The sequence below is a fragment of the Dryas octopetala genome, chromosome 2, assembly GCF_963921425.1.
Source record: "Dryas octopetala chromosome 2, drDryOcto1.1, whole genome shotgun sequence".
Classification (NCBI taxonomy): domain Eukaryota; kingdom Viridiplantae; phylum Streptophyta; class Magnoliopsida; order Rosales; family Rosaceae; genus Dryas; species Dryas octopetala.
Window position 1 is genome coordinate 17,610,578 of NC_141367.1, and position 21,936 is coordinate 17,632,513.

At 37.0% G+C, this 21,936-nt stretch overlaps 1 protein-coding gene and 1 pseudogene across 1 annotated transcript; one reads left to right on the forward strand and one right to left on the reverse strand.

The window, feature by feature from the left end:
• Positions 1-4,788: 4,788 nt before the first annotated feature.
• On the reverse strand, positions 4,789-6,334 carry LOC147293601 (uncharacterized; annotated as a pseudogene).
• Positions 6,335-16,517: 10,183 nt separating this feature from the next.
• ATL43 (RING/U-box superfamily protein) lies at positions 16,518-18,311 on the forward strand. The gene is made up of 2 exons (XM_086231093.1): positions 16,518-16,521; positions 17,017-18,311. Exons 1-2 carry the CDS (start codon positions 16,518-16,520, stop codon positions 18,309-18,311), a joined length of 1,299 nt encoding a protein of 432 aa, XP_086087219.1.
• Positions 18,312-21,936: the final 3,625 nt, after the last annotated feature.

The following is a 21,936-nucleotide window of genomic DNA, read 5'->3' on the forward strand; positions in this document are numbered from 1 at the left end:
TTTTACATTTTTGTCCTGTGTATTTTATTTTTTTTGGGACTAATTATAAAATGATATCCATTCTAATATTACTCTCGCCCAAATATATTTAATTATAGAATTGGATGCATTACTGCTAATATGATTGCACCCAAATTATTTTATGTAAGTTATTTAATTAAGGGCTTACTCTGAATTTATTTATTTTTCAGTAAAGACAAGTATAAGCTCATTATAATTTATTTCTCAACCAAACGGTTACATCATTTTTGTAATGCCGAGACAAAAACAAGCCATACAAAAATCTGATCACACTCCAAAATTTTTTTATCATACAAAAATTTGAACTTCATTTATTACTACAAGTCATCTATCATATTAGTTAGGATCAATAAATTAAGATAGAGAGTGATGCCTCTAACATTATTGATAATTTTAAACAAATACTCTGTAACCTTTTTTTTTTTTAGAATTATTTAACTTGTTTCTTCTTTAGCGAGGTTGTTTCAATTCCCATCCCTTCTAAGTTTTAGGCCTTCTTCACTTTCTTTTGCAATGTCGAATTGATCACCATGTTTAACTTTGGATGTGGATGGGGACCATTTCTATCAATCTCAATTTATTTTTCCATTTTTGTTGAGTTTGGAATCAATTACCCAATCACAAATTTAAATAAAGACGCATTCGCATCTTTTTCTTCTCAAGTTGTATATTATCTCGTGATCCATAGATTATGACATGTTTAATGTTTTATTAAATAGACCAATCTAATAGAATCAGAATATTTATGAAATGAATCGAAAAAGCTCAACAAGGGTTTCTCTTTTATTATAGAATAGGGTGAATGTTTATTGTGGTTGATACAGATTATAAGATATATAATATGTTAGATAATTTGATAAGAGAATATATATAGTGTGTTATCTATAAATGACAGATTACTAATTTTATTGCTTAAAAGGACATACGGTTGTGTTATTATGTTCAAAGTAACATCAAGAATTACAGCTGCAATTAATTACAGTAATTACTAAAACTGCCTTTCTACAATCTGAGCCATGATGTCAGCATCTGGGTCCATGACAGCCGCATTAGTTAGTGGGCCCAGGCTGATATCAGCGGTCCAGATCCAGTTTTCCACAGGCCCAGGTAGCCAAGTGGTTGACAAGACAAGCCCACTGTGGACGCAGACTTTGCGGACTTGGCAAGCAAACCCAAATGGCGTTTTCGACGTGTGCGTGTGCGTATGCATGCGTTTGCCTTTGTTATTTGGAGTTGCAGATTCCGATTTAGATTCTTTTTAAAACAAGCCATCTCTGTCTTTCTCATTTAAGCACCTCTTTTCTTTGGCAGTTAATGGCATCACTCTTTTTGGTTGTTTGCTAGCTTCAACATATTTTCTGTTGGGTTTCTTCTAGTATTTTGGGATTTTGTTTTTGAATAGTAACTGCACTTATCAATTTAAAATTTTGGAGAGCACTAACGTACGAATCGATTGAAGATGTTATCTATAAGATTTAAGAAATATTGTTCTTTTACCAAAGAGATACTTATTATGTTTAATTATGTTGTTAAATTGTAAATATATATAAATAATCGATTAAATTGATAATTGTCTGAATGAGTGATTTAAATAGTTTCGCAACATAAGCTTCTATCTTATGTCTTAAGAAGAGAACATTAGCTTTTTCATTTATATATCGTCAGGCGGCTTCAAGTGTGAACGTTCGTTTGCAAGCACACAATATGTATGTGAGAGAGTATTTGAAGGATATTTGGAAATTTTGCTTGACTTTTAATCATAGTCGTGTATTTATTATCCAAGAGTATGGTGCAAATGACGAAATAGATTTGTAACACTTTTTGAGTGTGAATGGAGTTATATAAACCTTTAAATTTATATTACACGGTTAATATTATATCAAGCAAAAACAAGACAAATCAGAGAATCTAAATCCGTGTTTGAACGCTTTCTAAGATTTATCGGTGCGAACGTTTGTACGTGAAGTTATAGTATGAGAACCTACAGGTGGCTGCGGTACTTATGGACGTACAAGTGTTTTATGTACGTGTTCAAACACTCACTAATGTCTGTAAGTGCAGATGTGCACACTTGAAGTTTTTTATTAAGAAAATGATATTCGGACATTTAAAATATAAAACATGACCCAAACGTTGAATCCTAAACCTTGACCCCTCAAGCATTGGAACCTAGATTCTAAATCTGGACCCTAATCCCTAAACCCGGTAGATGCATATATAGAACCTAACCGTCCACTCTAAACCTTCAGCTTAAAACATGAGAATTTTTTGTATATTAACCCCACATGTGTACGTTTGTCATGAGACAATGAAAGGATGATGGCCGGTGACACTAGCGTGTGGCATCCTCAATCTCCTTGTATATATAATACTATCATTTAAATGTCACTACAAGAAATGTGAGTAAAACACACCCCTCATTAGTGGCATAAAATAGGGTGTCAATTGGGAACTTCAGTCCCTATTACTCAATTGATACCCATTTTTGTTAAAATCGAGACACTTCAGTCCCTATTGCCTAATTGTCACCCCATTCTATGCCACCAATGAGAGTGCGCTTTACTCATATTTTTTGTAGTGTGTCACTCTCCCTCAACATGTATTTTATATGTGTGTTGAATATTACATGGGTTTCGATATAATAATCTATGTCTCACGTACGAGGAAGGGCTATCTAATTAGTATCAAAATGTTGGGTGTAGCTCTAGTAGTCTAGTGTACCGTTTATTCTCTTTTATTTTTAAAATTCAAAGCTTGGGCTAAAACTAATAATAATTTATGTCGAAACTATTGGTCATGATTGTTTTATATATATATATATATGTTTCTTCTTGTTTTTTGATACACCAAGTACGTGCTTTGTGAATTTAATATATATAACTATACCACATCCAATTCGTGAGGAATATCCGAATATCCAACCTTTGCTTCTTTTTCAATCGATCTCTTCCTTAACCTATTATTTTTGTTCTTGTCAATCTTGTGTTGGGAGGTAATAACTCATCACATATACGTGAGTACTAGGCTACTAGCCTACTGGGGGAGGCTAGCTAGGGTACTGTTCAAAGTGACAAAGTCATACATAGTAAGCATAATAATTCTCGAGCCAACCAAAAACTAACGTACGAGTGTACGCCTATATATAACATAATATATATATGAGGGAATTACCAATTTAGTCCACTTATTTGTTCCAAAGTCTCACTTTGGTCCACCCTTTTTTTTTTTGGCCAACTTAATCCACGAAATATTTAACGTTTGCCAACATGATCCATTCCGTCAAAATGTCAATAACAACCGTTAAACTTAAGGACAAAATGGTGAATTCATATCCTAATTCTATTCCATTAAAATGTCAATAACTACTATCAAATTAAAGGATAAAATGGTGAATTCATATCTAAATTAGGTCTAGATCGAAATGCACAAAGACCCTTCCCCCCGCCATTTTCTTCCCTCCCTGCCTATACCAGAACATTTCCCTCCAATAATAGGCAGAACATTTCCCTCCAATAATTAAATATTAGTTTTTGTGGGTTATATGTATGAGATCAGGTACCTAATATATCCTTGCTGCTGCCCACATCTTCGTCCACATCTTCGTCCACATCAGGTACCCCATTCTTGACCCCAAACAGAAACATGTCTTCGTCCACATCTTCAACGCAAAGATGGATTGGTGAAAGATTCTGTGACTGTGGGAGGCTTGCCCGAACAACCACTAGCTGGACTGATCTTAACCCAGGAAGAAGATTCGAGGCATGCCAACTCGGGAAGGTAAGATAGATGCATGGGTGTTTATTTGTGTATTTTTTTTTTCTTGTCATTTTCGGGTCATTGGTTTTGTGGATTTAAAATCCATCATTTTGCAGCGAAATGGAGGATGTGATCTCTGGAATTGGTTGGACCCTCCTATGTGTGCACGTTCTAGGCAGGTTATTCCCGGATTGCTTAGAAGGATTGGAGGATTGGAAGAGACCATCAAAAAACAGAGGACAAAAGAGAAGGCGTTGCTGCTCTGTTTGGGGCTGAGTTGGGTTTTCTTTATACTGACCATGATGATGATGATGTAATTTAAATGGGAGGAACGTGGGTGTAGTGGGAATGACTTTTGGGTGATCTGTGTTTGGAAGTTTATGTACTTGTTAGCTTAAGTTTTTTGGTTTTCGGGTATGCTCTGTTTTGGACCTTTGCCATGGCTTTTGGGTGTTTGGTGGTGTAAAGGACTTGCTTTGTACGAATGGCATTTCGGTCAACCTGTGTAGAAATGGCATGCTTTGTAATGGTAGAAACTGGCTTTGTTTTACTTTGTAATGCTAGAAGTTGAAGTAGCATTTTAGGCTTTGCCTCATTTATGCATTCCAAACCCTTTAGTCAAAGTGTACGCCAAAATGCATCACAATTTGGCAACCAAACTGGTTACAAGACAGACAAATAAAATGCATTCCAATTTGCAAATAAAATGCATTCCAATTTGCATAAAACCTGTATTCCAATTTGCATAAAACCTGTATTCCAATTTGCATAATTTGGCAACCAAACTGCATTTCAATTTGCATAAAACCTGCCAGCCATAATTTGGCAACCAAACTGCATTCCAATTTGCATTAAACCTGCCAGCCCAAAAATTGTCCAGAAATGTTCAAAAGAACCACATTTTTACAAACACAGAGCTTAAATACCTTGGTCAATCAAAACACAACAAGAAGCAAAAAAATCTAGTAACCCTATTTCTACTCCAACGGTTGCCTTAGCTCTGCCTTAGCATCAACTCCCACTTCTTCCTCTTCCTCTGGTCACATTGCTTGCCTTAGCTCTGCCTCTGCCTCTGCCTCTGCCTCTGCCTCTCCTTGCTGCAGTTGAATTTGAAGGCTCAGTGGTTACTACACCTCTCCCACTCCCTCCCCCTATTACCATACCTCTAGCTCTACCTCTGGTCACCTTCCTTATTACCTGTCCATCACATTGAATTAATGATACTGGTTGAGTCCCAACACAATAACATAACAAGAACATCACATAAAGGATTTGCATTGTACCATGTTTGCACTTCGAGTAACTGAGGTTGGTGCATCTTGTTGAGTTTGAACTTGAGGGGATGTCATACTCCTTTCACCTTGCACATTCTGCCAAACCAGAATTATGACTCAAATACAAATGAAATAAGTGTATGAAAATTCAGCATGTATAAAGAGAAGCATAAATACCTGATTGCCTACGACCCTTTTACAAGTTTTCACATTGTGGCCCTCAGCTCCACACTTGCTGCATCTGATAGTTACCCAATGTCTTCTCAATACTTGAGGTGGGGCCACTTCTAATGGATTGGGGTTTGGGATAGGGTTTGCAGCTGGAACTTCACCTGGGCCATCTGTCCTTTTTTTCTTGGGCCTACCAGGCTGCTTAAGGCATTTTGGTGGTAGAATTTTATCATCATCACCTGTTTCCCACATATCCATTGAAGCCATTGGAAAAATCATGGGGTCATATGCCTTGAGGTAAGCATCTTTCTTGTAACAACCATGAACATAATCAAGCACATCTTCCTCTCTCATCAATACACATGCAATAGCATGTACACAAGGTATCCCACTCAACTCCCACCTCCTGCAGCTGCAAGTCCATTGACTGATATCAACACTGAACTGATAGCCCCCAATATGCTCCACCTCATATATGGCTGGCCCTGCCATTCTTACTATCAGCACACCTGTTTCTAGCTTTCTCTTCTCCACTATCTTCAAGATCCTAGGCCCAACTGAATGATGCCAGCTCCTGCAGGCAGCCCTTCTATTGGCCATTCTCAGCATCAACCACATTCTAATCCTCTCTAGCATGGTTAGGATAGGCTTGTCCCTAGCATCAAGGATGGCAGAGTTGAAACTCTCACATAGATTGTTCAATAGTATATCACATTTGGAATGTGTCCCAAAGTGTGACCTTGACCAATTTTTTGCAGGCTTCTCACTCAACCACCCCCAGGCTGCATTATCAACAATCCTCATTTTGTCCATCTCTTGTTTCCACCATGGAATACAAGTAGACCTTGCTGCTGCCCATAACAGGTTCTTCAATTGGAGGCCAGGGTATTTGAGTTTGAAATTATTATGCAAGTGCCTCACACACATCCTATGTTCTGCACTTGGCATTAACCTCTCTATGGCAGGCACTAATCCCTTCTGTTTGTCGCTGATCATTACATAACCATGACCATTCTCAGTGTTGATGTCTTTCATCAGAAGCTCCAAAAACCACTCCCATGAGTTCTTGTTTTCAATCTCCACTATAGCATATGCAACTGGAAACAATCCATTGTTTGGATCAACCCCCACTGCAGTGAGAATCTGTCCTGGGTAAGGCCCTTTGGTGTGACATCCATCAACCCCAATGACAGGCCTACACCCTTGTAAAAAGCCTTCTCTACATGCATCCAAACAAATATACATTCTATGGAAAAGCACTTTGTCACCTTCTCTGTTTGTACTAATCTTGACAGTGCTACCTCTGTTTGTTCTCAGCAACTCATTTGCATAATCTCTTAGCCTAGCATATTGAGTATCATAGTGGCCTTCATTTAGGACATCAGCCTTCCTCTTGGCCTTGTAAACTTGAGTCTTTGTTACATTTATGTTGAATTGTTGTCTCACCTCACTCTGGAAACCAGCCAGAGACCAACCAGGATTGTTCCTCAACTTAGCAGCAAACCTGTCTGCAAGCCAGGTTGAAGTGGCTTGCTTCACATTCCCCTTCCTGTTGCACATATGTTGCAGCCTTAGTTTCTTTATGGCCCATGTGGATGAACTTGAAGATAGAGGGTTGGCCCGTACTAGGAAAGGACATTTTGTGGTCCCAATACAAATTGCATTCAATCTAACCTTGTCATTCTTCACAAACTTTAATTGCCTGCCTTCTCTAATTCCACATTCTTTTATGAACTCCATGCATTCATCTTTAGTGGCAAACTGCTTACCTAACTCCAAAACAGGATTGTTCATATCAGTGGCCCTATTGAATTGCTTGAACTTTGGCACTTTCTTTTTTTTCTTCCTTCGAGAGCATTCAGCTTCACCATCAGAAGAATCCTCACTTAAGCTTTCTAGCTCATCTGATTTGTCACCATCATCTGAAATCTCCCCAGCATCATTGGTAGCAGCCACAGGGTCAACCTCAGGATCTACATTAGTCTCATATGCCCTATCATCCTCATTATCACTGTATTCATAATCACTGTCTACAAATGAGTCATCTTCAGCAGCTTCACCAACTTCTGCAGCTTCACCAACTTCAGCAGCTTCAGCAGCTTCACCAATTCCACCATCTTCACCAACTTCATCATCTTCACCATCTTCACCATCTTCACCATCTTCATCATCTTCACCATCTTCAACATCTTCATCATCTTCACCATCTTCACCATCTTCACCAGCTGTGAAACCATACTCATTGTAGTCTGTGTAATCATTTGGATCCCTCTTCCTTGATTGACTGTTTACCTCATCACCACCACTACCAGAAACCACATTGTTAAGTAAAGCTTGATCATCGACATCATCTATAGTCAACTGATACTCTGGTCCCTCCAAAGATGGCCATACGTGTGAAGCCTGACTCTCAACTTGGGTACAAATAGGGCCCTCATAATATAACAGTCCAAGTTGGTTGGGAGGAACAACACTAACCAATGAGAGAACCTGTGCATCAGACCTAATATACACTAAACCATTTGGCCCACTAGTTCCAGGAACCCTATAGTATATACTAAGTTTTTTGGGCTCAACTTTTTCCATGTTCACATCATACCCAAGTTGCTTGCCCATTTTCATGAGGTCCAATAGGGATAAAAGGTCTCTTGAGAGATCATCAACCCAGCACACAGTGCCCCCCTTGTAAACCCCTTTTGTAAATGTACCCCCATACTGAATTTGTAGAGTAATCCCATCAGGATCCCCTACACACAATTAAAAAATTCATATTCCTCACAAACCATACCTAAGTGTAACATGTTCTAATAGTAACACAAATATAACATGGATTACATACATACACTAGCTACCCACTTACCAAACTCGATGCACATGCTAATTAACCAACCCATTTGGCATCCTAATATCCTATCAGCATTGGCAAATTGACACAATTGGCAGCCCCATTAACTAGAAAAATTGACCATCACAAACCATCCTATTAAACTATATACAGTCACACCACAAAAAGAAAAAAACAAAGGACATTTAGGACAAACCACCTACACCAGTACCAGCCTTCAATGTTCACCGACCACTGTACTAAGCAATAACACTTAAAAAAACAAACCCAACACAGTATAAAATTCAAGATTCCCATCCATCCAGCAGACTAAAGAGAACAAAACAGAGAAAAGGTTATTTGGGACCACATCGAACAGAAAAAGGACAACAGAAAAAGGAAAACCCTAAAAGTGGCAGACATATGCATTTTACAAGCTGCCAAATCGAACACACAGGGACCACACCCACACTTTTTCCTAGCTACCAAACAAACAAAGAACAATAAACAACAGCTACCAAACATCCAAAGCATAACAAGACCAATTTGCGCACTTACCGTACGTGGGATGCTCCCCAGATGTCCGAAATTCAATAACCATCTCCAGAAATCCCAACGATCTCAAATGCAACACGAATTCACCAAGGTTCCAACCAGATCTCGCGAACAAATCCAAAAAAAACCCACAATACCGTTGGCCTGCTATCGGTTCTCGAAGAGTCCACAACCCACATACGCCAATTGACCCCATTTGACCATATTTGACTTATTAAGCATATGAATTCACCATTTTGCCCCTAAATTTGACGGCTGTTATTGACATTTTGACGGAATGGACCATGTTGGCAAACGTTAAATATTTCGTGGACTAAGTTGGCCAAAAAAAAAAAGGGTGGACCAAAGTGAGACTTTGGAACAAATAAGTGGACTAAATTGGTAATTCCCTCTAATATTATATTACTATCAACAAGCATATAAGGGGGAAAAAACAAGTGTAGAGAAACTGACATCTCATATGATCTTTTTATTGTCCAAGTTGCCAAGAAATAGTTCATTTGCACGAGTAATAAACCCATGTATTTCCACGAGCAGCCATCGTTCCGTATATGAGTTTTTTTTTTTTTTTTTTTTGGGAATTAGACATCTGAGCTCATATGATTTAAATTTGAAAACATGTATTAATTAAAATAATGGTGAGTTTCCCGGAAGCTAATTTACCATATTCTGAATTTAATGGTTTCAATAAACTCCCTGCATTAGTTCGTTTTGGGCGGCCAGATCTGAACTACCCTCAACGGTTTGTGTAGCCATAATATTTTATGTTCATTAAATTACATGTTCTAATTTTCTTATTTGGGTCCATAAATACAAAAATTTTGTAAATTCAATATGGAAAAAAAATTGGGATATGAGAGTTGTAACTTTAAATTACACTTAAATTGGTGTCATTTTCCAATTTCTACGACGATGGTGTCTTAGACGATGCCCAAGACGACCATGAAGTAGGTGCGGAGGACAATGGCTAGACGGTCATTGGGGAGGGGAGGATTAGGGTTGAGAGCTTGAGGCGGAGGCGTGGCCGACGGAGGAAGCTGTATGTGCAGGTAAGAGGGGTGGTGGTGGTTGCGATAATTAGGGGTGGGGTCTCAAATTTTGAGCGTATCTGGGCTGAATTGGATCTGATTTGTGTTTTGGGGGTTGGTTGTGTACTTGTGTGAGTCGAGAGTGAAAGAGGGGATGATCGGCTATGTAAGGGTGAGTTGGGGAGTCGCATATATGAGCTTTAACTTTTGATGAAGGGGTAGTTGTGGTCTTGGAAAATTTTGAAAATTAGCATAGTTTTACTTTTGAGGGCTGTCATATGCACACATTTTTTCCTCTCATTACACACCTCTCTCTCTCATTTATTAAATTACAATTCTAACCCCTCTTTCAAATAACCATAATTAATATCCTTACTAAATCCCAGAATAATAAAACTACCCATCACCACCTTCAGTCACTCCAAGTCTAGACCTTATCCTGACCCCATCGATCGCCGGCACCGCCCCTGTAGCTGGCAATTCAACCCTCCGATCTCCCTTTCTCTCTCCTTCCTTCTCTCTCTCTCTCTCTCTCTCTCTCTCTCTCTCTCCTCTATCTCTTTTCCTCTCTCTCCTCGATCTCCTCTCTCTCCTCGATCTCTCCCTTTCCCTCTGGCTTCTCACACTGTCATTCTCTTCTCTATATATACCTTAATGAAGTATTGAAGTTTCACTTTAGCTTATGGTCTGATCTTTTCCAACATAATATAAATCGTCTTCAACTTAATTGTTCTAATTCTATACTATTTGGGAAGAATTTTTAAACCATCTTTATGTTCCCTAAAATTAGACATGTCAAGAAGAATTTTTTAAAAAAAATCACCTTAGTCCAAGCTAAATTGAAATTTTAATGAATTTTGCAATCTGACCCTGTTATTGGGAACTGTCTGTTTAGACTTAGCAGTGTAGTGTTTCTAGTTTTGGGTGTATTTTAATGAGTTGTGATACTTAATATGCTTTTAGATTACTTTGCTTAAAACTAGACTTGAACATGAGTATTTTAAGCCAAAAACCAGACAAATCAAAGCTAGGGTGAAATTTTGATGAATTTCTTACTCAAGCCCTGCTGTTGAGAATTGAAGATTGTGAAATCTAATTAAACTTGGGGCATGAGTGAGGGATTTAATTACCTGGACGTATCCATAGCTTCAATACATCTGAGAATTTTTGTAAATGAGCCCTAACATGTACGTCTAGCTACGTTTACCCTGTAAAACATTGAAGTCAAATGTTTTAAAAAAGAATTTTATAAAAATTTGGGAATGTGCTCTACTGTGACTAGCCATGTACCTGGCAGTTAGCATGCATTCACTTTTCCTAACTCTTCCTTATACTAATACTCGTAAATGGTTTTTGAATCCCATGCATGTTTCTACCCCTTGTTTTCTAGTGTATCTATTTCCTTGTAGAACCAACCTCGATCATGGCCAAACTCCATGAGGAAAATTTTAAAGAATTCACAAATTGAGTGGCGTACAACATTACACCATCTGGCAGTTTCACTGTTTTGATTTTCCCAAAGGTTTTGACTCATTTTTGTGAAACTTTGCACCAAGGACTATTTTTGTGACACAACTAATACCTCTTAGGAGAGTTTTAAATTAGGTTTGGGAATAAGGGAATTTTTCTGGAATTTCTACTTAATTTCCACACAAAAAAATGCTCTGTTATCTTTTAAATTGTCCTTGAGAAGCTTGGTTGTGATTTTGGTTACCTTGTATTTTCTCTAGGGTTCTAAAGTTGGAGGATACTCTTAGTTTGGGTGGAAAGCATCTACATTAGGTAGGGGGAGTAGTGCTTGCCCAAAAATTATGGTTTCCATATATATATATAAGTATAAATTGGATGTGCATGTTTGATTGGATGAAACAAGCTTGATGTGATGAATGCTTGTGTGTGTGCTTGCTGCCTTCTTGTGATTCGAATGATGAGCTTGTTATGATACTTTGGCTATTGTTCATTACATGTGACATGATTGTATTTGAACTTGATGTTGAGAAGAGCATGAATTGTCATATTGCTTTGAAATCGATCGAATTGTTCATGTTAAGTTCTAAAGAAAAGGTATAATGCGCTTCTAGTTATGAAAAAGATATGGGATGCTATTTTATTTGTTTTCAAGCTCTCCTTGTTTTCCTCATTGTGGACTTCTGATATTTTCTATTTTTCTGAAACCCTACCAATGGTTTGGAGTTCCATACGATAGTTCAATATGATTCTATGAATTGAACAATAGTCATATAAAGCTTAGTTATTTATATGTTTTTATGTTTCTGCATGCAGTTGACTAGAATAGGAAAATGTTGGTAATAGTTTATTTATTTAATTATAATTTCCTAATTTATAGGTTTGTAAAAAAAAAAAAAAAATTCATCTCAAAAAACTAGGGGTGGGCATTAATCCCAGAATAACCCCCCAAATCGGTTTCGTCTCGTTTTGTTTTTTTATTTTTTGGATCATCCTATACCGTACCGGATACAATGGGATGGTAACGGTATCAACATTTCAATCCCAATTGATTCCGTACAGTACCGATTATAATTTATTTAATTTATTTTGTATTATTTTATATCTCATCCCTTTCATCTTTCAGCGCCCCCCCTTTTTCTTTCTTTTTCCTCTTTTCCTCTTTCTGCCCGCGACATACTATCTTCCTTTTCCCTCATCTTCGGCAAGAACCTCCTCCAACTCCTACTGTGGGACAAACCCCAACTAGGAAGCCATGGATGCTGCTTTGCTCTGCTACTCTGTAATAAAGCTCACCCATGTCAAAATCTCTCTCTCTCTCATCAACCAATGTGGGGCGGTATACGAAAAAAAGAAAGAGAAAGAAAGACACAAAGGGAGAGAGTGAGCCACGGGTATGGCGCACAAACAGTCTCTCGGTCCCAGAAGACTCCACCACCAACCCAGATCAAGACACCATCAGTTCCACGACTACTGCCACCACCACCGGAGCCTCAACCTCAACCTCAACCTTCTCATCAAACTCATCCTCCAAATTCCAAGCAATCATCCACTCCCTCTCCATCATCATCCCCTCTCCCTCCCATCCTCTTTTTCCTCCGCCCGGCCGCCACCTCCTCCAAATCTGATTCCAAATCTTTTTTTTAATTATTTTATAAAAGAGCCCATCCCGAAATGGTACGTACCGAACTCATACCGATCTCGTCTAGTACCGTACTGAACTCAGGGCATGTTTACTAAACTGGAATCGGAATGAGCGAGAATCGAAATGAGCATGAATCAGAATAAGCGGAATCATAATGAATAGAAATCAGAATAAACAGGAATCGGAATGAGAATGAATCATAATGAATCAGAATGAATAGGAATCAGAATGAACATGAATCGGAATCAGCAATTCTCATTAACATGTTTACTAACTGTTAGGAATGAGAATGAAAATAAAGTTGATTTCACATATTTACTAACTAATAGGAATCATAATAAAAATGAGTTTGATTACTAAAATGCCCTTATACAACATCGATCCATTATATTTTTTAGATGCTATTTATTAATCACAATTTTTTAAATGATAAATATTCATTGTACTACTATTTATATTTCTTTCAACTATTTATTAATCCATTATATTTATTAATCACAATTTTAATATTTGTATTTATTAATATTCACAATTTTAATATTTTTATTTATTAATCATTTGCTAACTATTTATATTTACAATTTTAATACTTTTTACAATTTATTTCTATCAACTATTTAATATTCACAATTTTTTTAATTCATTATATTTATTAATCACAATTTTTTAAATGATAAATATTCAAAAAAATGAATATTTATTTAAATATTCATTTTAAATGATAAATATTCAAAAATATGAATATTTAAATAAATATTCATTTTAAATGATAAAATAAAGGATATTTTTGGTTTTTCATAAATAATGTGGGGGCATTTTGGACACGAAAATTTCATTATGATTCCCCCTCTCTCATGCCGGACCCCCCCAAGGAATTCCATTCCCCCAAAATCACGAATCTCATTCCTGATTTTGGTGGACCCCACATGCATTCCATTTCCCCTCCAAGTTTAGTAAACAAGGGAATGAAAATCATTCTCATTCCCAACTGTTAAGTAAACACAAGAATGAGAATGAGAATGAGAATGATTCTCAAATGTTAGTAAACACAAAAATGAGAATCATTCTCATTCCCCTTAGGTAAACATGCCTTCATATTTCGATATTAGGATCGGTATGGGGTCCATCCCGTACCGTGCCCACCCTTACAAATAACTGGAAGTTGTCCATTTTGCTCTCATTGTAAACCAAAGGATAGGCCTACAATGAGGCAAGTGGTGCGATATTCAATGCGGATGGGCCGGTTCCTAATGTCAAAAATTAGGGCAATAATGAACTCAAGATTTATGCATGCAATTTTTATTGATATAGTTGCATCATATATATCATTCATCGACCTTAAGTGGGTTCTCTTCTAGTTCCATCGACGATGGAAGATAAGAAGGCTTCTCATTCTTGGAGAAAGATCTATGACATCTTATATTTGACACAAGTTTTCAATAGGCATATTATATATAAGATTTCAAAAATTCGAATTGTCTAAGTCTCCATTAAGGGATCATCCTTGCCAAAATTAAGTAAATCGGAAAACACTTACTATATAAGATTAAATGGGCAACATTTCAAGTGTTTGTTTTATTGACCATTTAATCTTTATAGGTAAATGATTTATGATTTATCTAATTTTTTATAAGGATAATATTTTAATGGAGACTTAAAAAATAAACGATTCGGATCGTTGAAATCCTATATGAAGTAAGCCCCATTAAAAATTTGTGTAAAAAATAGAATGTCATGGATCTACCCCTCATTCTTATGATTCCTATATTTGTGTCCGACACAGTCTTTAAATCCTAGAATCAATTTCTAGTAAAAATTAACACATTTTTATGGAGTACTCAATTCTTGAATTAACACTCAATTTGCTTATAGCTTTGTTAAATTTTAATTAATTCTAGTCATTGGAAAACATTCATCTTTTAGTAGTATTAAATTATTATTTTTATATTGGGGATATTGAAATGTCGTTGTAGAGTGTGGACTTGTAGTGTTGCAGCATCGCAGCTGAGCAGAGACAGCTTTTGAGTAGCAACGTGGTACATTGTATAGACTGTACAATCAATCCCAGAGAAGAAGAAAGAAAGTAATGGTGGCTGGTTCGGGATTGGACTGATTTGTTACATTTGTACACAATAAAAGACCACAAAATCCATAGCAGCAAGCAAGCAAAAGACACAGACACCAGTCTAGTCCGGTGTTGGCTAAAAACAGTGTAGATTGGGGGACCGACCTTGTGGCCTGTTTCTTGTTTGGTACATGCGTCACGTGTTCTGTTACTAACAACTCTTAATTTCCTTTTATATTTTTCTGAAATCGTTGATTGATTGAATGCCTTCAGGTATGTATAGATCATAAAATCCCATCCAAATCAACTCTCTCTCTCTCTCTCTCTCTCTCTCTCTCTCTCTCTCTCTCTCTCTCTCTCTGTACGTGTGCTTAGTGCTGATGTTGTTTCGTTATTGTCTGAGGTGGTATCTATGGAACTATAGCAGCTTTTGCATTTCTTTTTCTTTCTCTAATGTCTTTGTCTAACATACTTTTTTTTTTTGCAAGTTGTCCAACATATTAAGAAGCAATAATTCAAAATAATGGTTTAATAATACAATCTTTCTAGCCTTCTAGGCTCAAATTTGTTAATCATTTTGCATGTGAGAATTTTTTCTGAATAGTTGTTCTATGTATACATTCATTTTTCTAACTTTTAAATGTTACCGATCGAGTTCATTTCTATTAATACAAATTTTTATTTTTAAATAAGGATATAATTTTTCACCCTTCTATGTTTTGTACACACAACCATTATACTAAAGGCGAATTCTTAATAGTTGTTGGGGTAACCTAATTGAAATAGCCATAAAATCATTCATCTACCCTCAAATTCAATTTTTGTTTTAATGCTTTAAAAGTCATAACTTAAATTTTTTAGGGTTATTCCTTAGGGCACCTCTAGTCGTTCCTTAAGGCATCTCAAGTCGTTCGATGAAAATTTCAGTTTGTAGCTCGATGTATTTTAAATGTTTATACTCGTAGTGAATTTCAAATTGTCCTCAGTGACATTCCAAGTCATGTTCTGATGTTTCCCAAGTCATACAATAAAGTTTCTTAAGTCGTTCTTTAGGACATATGAAGTCGTTTCTTAGGGCATCCTAAGTCGTTCGTTGAAAATTTCAGTTCGTAACTCTAGAGATTGTAAATGTTTTATACCCTTGTTGCATTTCAAATTGTACTCAGTGATATCCTAAGTCATGTTTTGACGCTTCCAAAGTCATACCTTAGAGTTTCTCAAGTCGTTCAAAAGGGCATCTGAATTTGTTCTTTAAGGCATACCAAGTTGTTCATTGAAAATTTCAGTTCGTAACTCAACGGATTTTAAATGTTTATACCCTTGATGCATTTCAAATTGTACCTAGTGACATTTCAAGTCATATTTTGACATTTCTCAAGTCATACCTTAGAGTTTCTCAAGTCGTTCCTTAGGGTATTCTAAGTTGTTCGTTGAAAATTTCAGTTTGTAACTCGAGTGATTTTAAAAATTTATACCCTTGATACATTTTAAATTGTATCTAGTGACATTCCAAATAATGTTTTGACATTTCCCAAGTCATATCTTAGTGTTTCTCAAGTCGTTCCTTAGGACATCTTTAGTCATTTCTTAAAACATATCAAATTTAAGACAATAACTTTCGTATCGAAATAAAACTAAGACAATGACACAAATTAAGCTTATTAGATTCATGGTAGGAATACACGTATTAGAAATAAGATTGATACTAAGAATGCGTACTGTATCAAAATTTGCATCAGAAATAATTATGTGTCAATAATATGTTTGTATAAATAAATGAGTCCCAAGTTTGGGATATCTAATAACATTGTACAAGTAAATGAGATTTAGGAAGAGTCTAAATTAAAAATAAAAAATAAAAAAAATAAGACAACATATCATATTCTTTGATGTTCAAAATATGATGAATACATTTAAATGATTGAATGAGCGTATCAATAATTTTGATAATAAATTAATAATATAGTTAAAATAGAAAGATAGATGCCTTTGTCTGGTTTTGTTTGTATGTTTGGACAAGAATCCGACGAAGCCCCTCATTTTGCGCCTCAAAAACTACAAACTCTCTCTCACCCTCCATCCCCACCTCTCAGTCTTCTTCTTCTGCCTCTGGAAAATGGGCCTTCTCAAGCCCACCACCTCCACCACCCTCCTTCTTCTTCTCCTCTCTCTCTTCCTCACACCCTCCAACGCCATTGGCGATGAAGCAGAAGAAGCAGACTTCCTCGACCTCCTTGTCAACCCACCCATCGGTGACATTGCCATCACCGCCATTCCATCTCCTTCACCCCCCCAACCTCCACCTCCTCCTCTCCAATCGAATTCGAATCCAAATTCCTCATCGTTCCGTCCCAGCATAGCCATCATCGTCGGCGTCCTCACCTCCTTCTTCTCCGTCACCTTCCTCCTCCTCCTCTACGCCAAGCACTGCAAGCGCGGCGGCGGAAGCTCCAGCTTCCGACCCGCCGCCCCTTCCGCCGCCCGAAAAAACTCCGGCATCGACCGGGCTGTCGTCGAGTCTTTACCCATTTTCCGATTCGGGTCGCTCCGAGGCCACAAGGACGGGCTCGAATGCGCCGTCTGCCTGACCCGGTTCGAACCCACCGAGGTCCTTCGCCTCCTCCCCAAATGCAAGCACGCCTTCCACGTCGAGTGCGTCGACACGTGGCTTGACGCCCACTCCACGTGCCCGCTCTGCCGCTACCGGGTCGACCCGGAAGACATCCTCCTCATCGAGGACGCCAAGGTCTTGCATTACAACCAGCCTCCGCCGCAGCACCACGACGTCGTTCTGGACATCGAGAACGACCCGGCCAGATTCCGCCGGGTCTCGGGTCGGCACTCTGCCTCCGGAGCCTTTTTGACCCAAATCCTCATACAGAGACCGAGCTTCGATCAACCTAATGCTTCTCACGACACCACCACGACGTCGTTTCGAAGATCTCTGGACAGCCGGACCATGGTTCGAAAAAAGAGCGAGTCCACCGTGTCCGTCGGATGCTTTGACCGTCCGAGAAAAGACGGACTGTTGTTGAATCAAGACAAGACGAGATTGGAACACCGGATCATAATCTCCTCACCCCCCGGTACGGGTACTGCTACTGTTGGGCTCCACCAAAGATGGAGCGACGTACTGCCGTCAGATCTTGTGCATCTACGGTCGGAAATGATCAGAAAGGACACCGTTTTGACACGTAAGCAGCAGAACGGGAACAACGAGGAGCAGGAGCGAGCAGCAGAGGGCATTGATGGTGGCAGGAGCGTAATTAATTTGAGAAGTGTGTCGGAAATCACGGGATTGAGCAGGTTTTCGAACAGAGCGAGCAGTAATGATAATAATGACCGTCAGATTCAGAGCCATCTCCACCATCATCAACGACAACAGCGACAGCTCAGCCTTGTTTCCAGATGGCTGGCTTGGATGAATTCTTCTTCTCAGTCACGGCCAGCTGCACGCTCAGACCGTACAATGAGTCCCACTTCAGTCACATCTCCCGTGGCCTAATCTTTAGTTATACAGAAGGCGCCAAAAGTTAGATAGCAGAGGAACAGAACCAAATTCACCCACTACCTTCCAAAATTTGTTTGATTTTTTTTTTTATTTTTATATTCTAGGAAGGAAGGTAGGGCACTAGGGCATGTTAAAGTTAGAATAGACAAACCAGCAGAGGGATAGATATTCCAGACAACCACGGATACCGAAACGGCACGTGGAATTTTTTGTGACGGTTGGTACTAATTTCTTGTAGTATTGTATTGTACATGTTATTCTTTTAGAACTTAGAATTGTGCAGTTGTTCAAATTAGAGCCCCCAGGCCCAGGTTAAGTGGCTATTTATTTGATTTGTTCAAAGTGAAGTTTCAGCTTGGCTTTGATGTCTTAATTTCATCAATATATATATACCCTGATGTTTGTACATTATAGAAATGTTAATTAACCATTCAATTTCATCAATGTTAATTCTGTTGTTTGTGGTATAAATAATGTAGTTTTTGACTACAGCTGTGGACTCATAAACTTGTTCCAATATCTGTCCAGGTGGTAATTTTTGCTGTTGTTCAAAATTGAATGACTCAAGGTTTTTCAATGCAACAAAGTCATTCAACTTTATAGTGGCTACTTAAAAGTGATGAAGGATTATGTTAATCAAATCAAATTAAGTTCAGAATACTTGAGATTCTTCGGATCTGCTCCTTGTTAAAAAAGAGTTACAAGTACGTACTTCTGGCTAATCTCTCTCTTTATATGCTTGCAAATGCAAGTCATGTAAGTTAATTTCATAACCAAGGATTTACACTTTTGATAAATATTAGCTGTGCACAGTACACTTGTTGATTTACCAAGATTTTATTGGATTTCTCATTTTTAATTAAGCATTTGCATGTATCTGCATCCACGTTTAATTATATTCATTTTGAGTTCTTTGTGGTTTCAACATCGATCTAAGTAGACCATTGCTTTAGACATGCACTTGGTGTTTGATGCTGGAGAGTTTCTGATGATGACTTGCATTTGGCAACAAATATATCTATTTTATGAAAGATTTTTGTTTTTTGTTTTTTGAGGATATATATTATATTTTATGAAAGATAGTCATAAATGGCATGCTGTCATGGTAAACCTCTGTTAAATTTAAAAATCTTTATCTCGTGGAGTTAAAATTTAAAATATTATGTTTACCATTGGTTCAAAATTCATTCACTATAAACTGGATGGAGATACAAATCAGAAAGAATAAAACTATTTTTATTATCTTAATTAATCATATGGTGTATCATATTTCTAGAGATATAGTAGAACATAAGGTCAGTTTTGTTGGTTAATCAACATGTATCTCGTTCATTAGATCTCAATACCTCCTCCAATTGACTAAACTAAATAGTCATTTACTCACTTAAGATAATCCTAATAATACTTATTACCCAAAATTCGATCTTACTATCATCGTTATGGTCAAGTTCAGCCCAAATCAAGTCCATCGCTCAGTTATGGTGGGTCTACCGTGGCTCGTATTCTTCACGTTTATTGCAAAATTCGTTTTTCAAATGATTAATGTTCTTGAGAGTGAAGGTCTTCTTTTGCCCCACTCTTATTCTTGTCCAACATCAGGGTACTTATTTGCTTTGTTTCTTTGCTTGATATTCAAAATCAAAATCATTGCAGAAAGTTGAGCAAATTTAGATATATAGAAAGCAAATTATGGTCGATGACTGCTTGTTATTGATGTTAGCTAGGGATATAACGGACATGGAAGAATGCGCGATACAAGAGTACATCTCAACTGATTATCTTATATATCATCTCTCTTACACAAATATTAAAAGCAAATGAGACTCACATGAATGAATATATTCTACAGTGATACTTGTTTGACTCACATTGGGGGCATAGGGCCACACGACCCTAATTTGTTGGTTTTTCCTCATAGTTTTTTACCCCACACAAAAGAAAGAGCTGTTTAGATTTTTTATTTTTGTTTTAAATGAAACTGTTCAAAACGACGAGCAGTCCTCAATAGCATGAAGTGAACACGAGTAACATGACCTCTGTTCCTAGAGCTTCACTCTCGTTCTTCCTCTTTGGGCTCTTAGTTTTAGGATTGACTATTGATAATAATATTGTAATATGACGTTTTCAGAACATGAGAGCTCGTCGTTGATAATTATAAATGAAAACATTGAAATGAATATTCAATAGCTTTTTTGCTTTGTCATACTCATACCCCATGCCACTGGTCTCAACTCTGTTAAGAAAATAGTTTCATTTATATTATTTTGGGGGAAGTCTAAAAAGTCTTTCAACAATCTACTACATGCTATTAGACCTTTATATACCATCTGACAATATTAGGCCCAGTAGAACAGAAGGCCTTTATTATGGCAAACCGTATCACGATGAGTAGTCCATTACACAGGCTCCAAGTAATGCCCCAAAGTCCAAACATCCTTAAGGACCAAAAGGGACTTGGCACCAGACAGAAAACTATCATGGAATTTATCTCCCATATTAAATTCTATTGAAATATCCTGCATGCATGTGTCCAATTCAAATCTGGACGGCGGAATAGATCGAGCTATTTTACTAATTCATAATTCTAACTAATATCGATAGTTGAACAACATAATATTCTCTATATTATATGTAAATATGTGATAATTAAAGTTACATACCCAAATTATTTGGAATATTTATATGTATGGAATGGCCTTTAATCACACCTTCTATACACATAAATGTGTAATTACCAAAAAATGATACTTGTTGATATACCTTATGTATGTCAAAAATTAATAAAACTAACATAAAACACACAATTCAAGTTTATAAAGTCACATCCACTCGTGTTATAGCATAAAAATGACTGTCACTAATTCTCAGTTTCCAAAAACTTAGGTTTAGGAATTTTTTTATTTGCATGATGGATCGAACAACATATTATAAATTTTAGTCATTTTTCTCTAATTAATTGGCTGGTCTGGCCTAGACTCAAAGGCCTCAAAACTCATAGAGCCTTTACACTAAAGTTTACTAACATAAAATGAGAATGGAAAACAAATCGGGAAGAGAAGGAATAGGAGTGGGGCTGAGTCATTTTCTATTAAGTTGTTTGCAAATCATGATGATTACGAATCAGAATAAAAATAAATTTAATTACTAATATACCCTTGTATAAAATGCATTATATTTTATTCAAATTTTTTTTTTTTGAAAGGTAATTTTAGTATGAAGCTATGACTCCAGATGGAATTGGAATCAGTACCAAGTCTTCCCGAAAGAGTGTGATTGATGAAGAAAAATGAATTTGATTATTGATTGTGCCCCCACCTACTTTTTGATTACCAAATGTAAGTAAATACAAGATTTGAATGGAATAGTAGTGATTATTTGTTTTAACTTTAAAGAAGAAAAAGAAAAAGGTCATTGAGACAACTTGCAATCGTAGCAAAAAAAAAAAACGTCGTGCATTCCCTCACTGCTATGGAATCTTTTGCTCAAACAAGGAACCAGTTTCTCAAATGGAAAGGTTTTTTTTTCTTGGACTGAAGCAGTTTTTTCGTATATGTACAAATCAGTACACAAACATATGTCGTTCACAAAACTAATGAAGTACTAGAGGCCAGTGGCCAAA